General features: G+C 35.8%; 1 protein-coding gene across 1 annotated transcript; it reads right to left on the reverse strand.

Annotated features, from left to right (window-relative positions):
- Window positions 1–303: 303 nt before the first annotated feature.
- LOC111084571 (sodium- and chloride-dependent GABA transporter 2-like) lies at window positions 304–1384 on the reverse strand (the record flags this gene model as incomplete). Its single annotated transcript, XM_022381247.1, has 3 exons — window positions 899–1384; window positions 657–788; window positions 304–529 (listed from the first exon to the last, which is right to left on the reverse strand). Coding segments are annotated over exons 1-3 (515 nt in total), but the record flags the coding sequence as incomplete, so codon positions are not given.
- Between the last annotated feature and the right edge of the window lie 414 nt (window positions 1385–1798).

Here is a 1798-nt window from a genome sequence, read left to right on the forward strand (position 1 = left end):
CTCAAATCAATAATCTTGCATTGTTGATAGGAAGAGAACTACAATCAATGGTAGTTTGTAGGAATAGCGATTTAGTTACTACATATAAGATAGATTTAAGTCACCATTTACCATTTATAAAGTTTCCTAAATAAAAAATATGAATCTGTGGTGAAAGTGTACTTCCCTGGAACAAGAATCTTTTAATGTATAATGATTTTGAATATTGTGTCAATCAACCTTGAAAAACATATATTTATATGTTTTATTACATTAAGAAATTAAACCTAATGAATCATATGAAAAATAAGAAATTAAACATACTCCCAGAATTCAATAATAGGGGATTCTGTTTCAGCGGCTGTAATATTCAGTCCGGTAATGTTGGTTCCTTCTTTCACACAGTTTTCAGTGTTCCACCAATTACCACACGTTTCCCACGGCAGCTGTGACGTCATTGAGGACACGAGGTAGAATAACGTCCAAGCTATTATCACCACGTAATAGATATTACAGAGACAAACGATGGTCATTGAAGCAAAGCCAATTCCTAGTGAAAAATATACATTAAGTTGATATAACAACTGTTGAGACATCTGACACAAAGATATCAGATATATATATATCCGGAAAAGGTGAAAAATGCTAAAACATTAGAAGTAAACAATAATAGTTACCTTTAAAGATAGGTACTAAATTCCAGACGCCTATACCACCAATGCTGAGATACTGACCAATGGCCACTTCCAGGAAGAAGACAGGAACAGCACACAAGATTAAACAGATCAGGTAGGGAAACAAAAATGCCCCTAAATAACAAACAACAACATATAATACATTAGAACCACTAAGTAACCATTTACTAAGGTAAATATTTCATGATTATTAAGTTAAATAACACCACAAGACACATACATACCTCCACCATTTTCATAACACAAGTATGGAAACCGCCATACGTTGCCAAGACCGACAGCGTAGCTTATAGAACTTAAAAGAAAGCCCAGTTTTCCTCCCCATTCCCCACGTTCTGGTTCAATCTTCTCCTCATCTGGCTTTGTTACGAACTGGTTCATTTCATCCGGTGTCACGATCTCCTTCACTCCTTTTTCCAAACTGACTGTTTCTGATTTTTCATTTTCAGGAGCTACTTTGTTCAAGGAGATAACTTTAATACAAACGATAGCTGTAAGGAGACAACAAAATAAACTGTTAAGTGAACACTATATTAAGATATATTTATGTATGGCCGCAGACACACACACATATAGGTAAAGTGATAATTACGTAAATACACATCAGAGAATACGTTTTATTAAATATTCTGTTTCATGTTTATCCCTATTATATGGCTCGGCATGGACAGTTAGTTAGGGTGCTCGACTCACAAATCTGCGGGTTCGAATCCCCGTCACACCAAACATGCTCGCCCTTTCAGCCGTGGGGCGTTATAAAGTTAAGGTCAATCCCATTATTCGTTGGTAAAAGAATAGCCCAAGAGTTGGCGGTGGGTTGTGATGACTAACTGCCTTCCCTGTAGTCTTACACTCTAAATTAGGGACGGCTAACGCAGATAGCCCTCGTGTAGCTTTGCGCGAAATTAAAAAAAACAAACGATGTTATTATCTATATTATTAATAGCCTTTTTTATGTATATACACTGAGTGGTCACAAGTAAATAGACATCTAATATTTCGTCATGTAACTGATTTATGCTAACTAATTTGTGTTCACAGAGCACTATATAAGTGAAAATGGTCAGCAAACTGTGCTACAACATGCCTAGAACTCAAGGTTCTCTTGAATTGTCAGATTTTGT

Source organism: Limulus polyphemus, unplaced genomic scaffold (assembly GCF_000517525.1).
Source record: "Limulus polyphemus unplaced genomic scaffold, Limulus_polyphemus-2.1.2 Scaffold79924, whole genome shotgun sequence".
In the NCBI taxonomy this organism is placed as follows: Eukaryota; Metazoa; Arthropoda; class Merostomata; order Xiphosura; family Limulidae; genus Limulus; species Limulus polyphemus.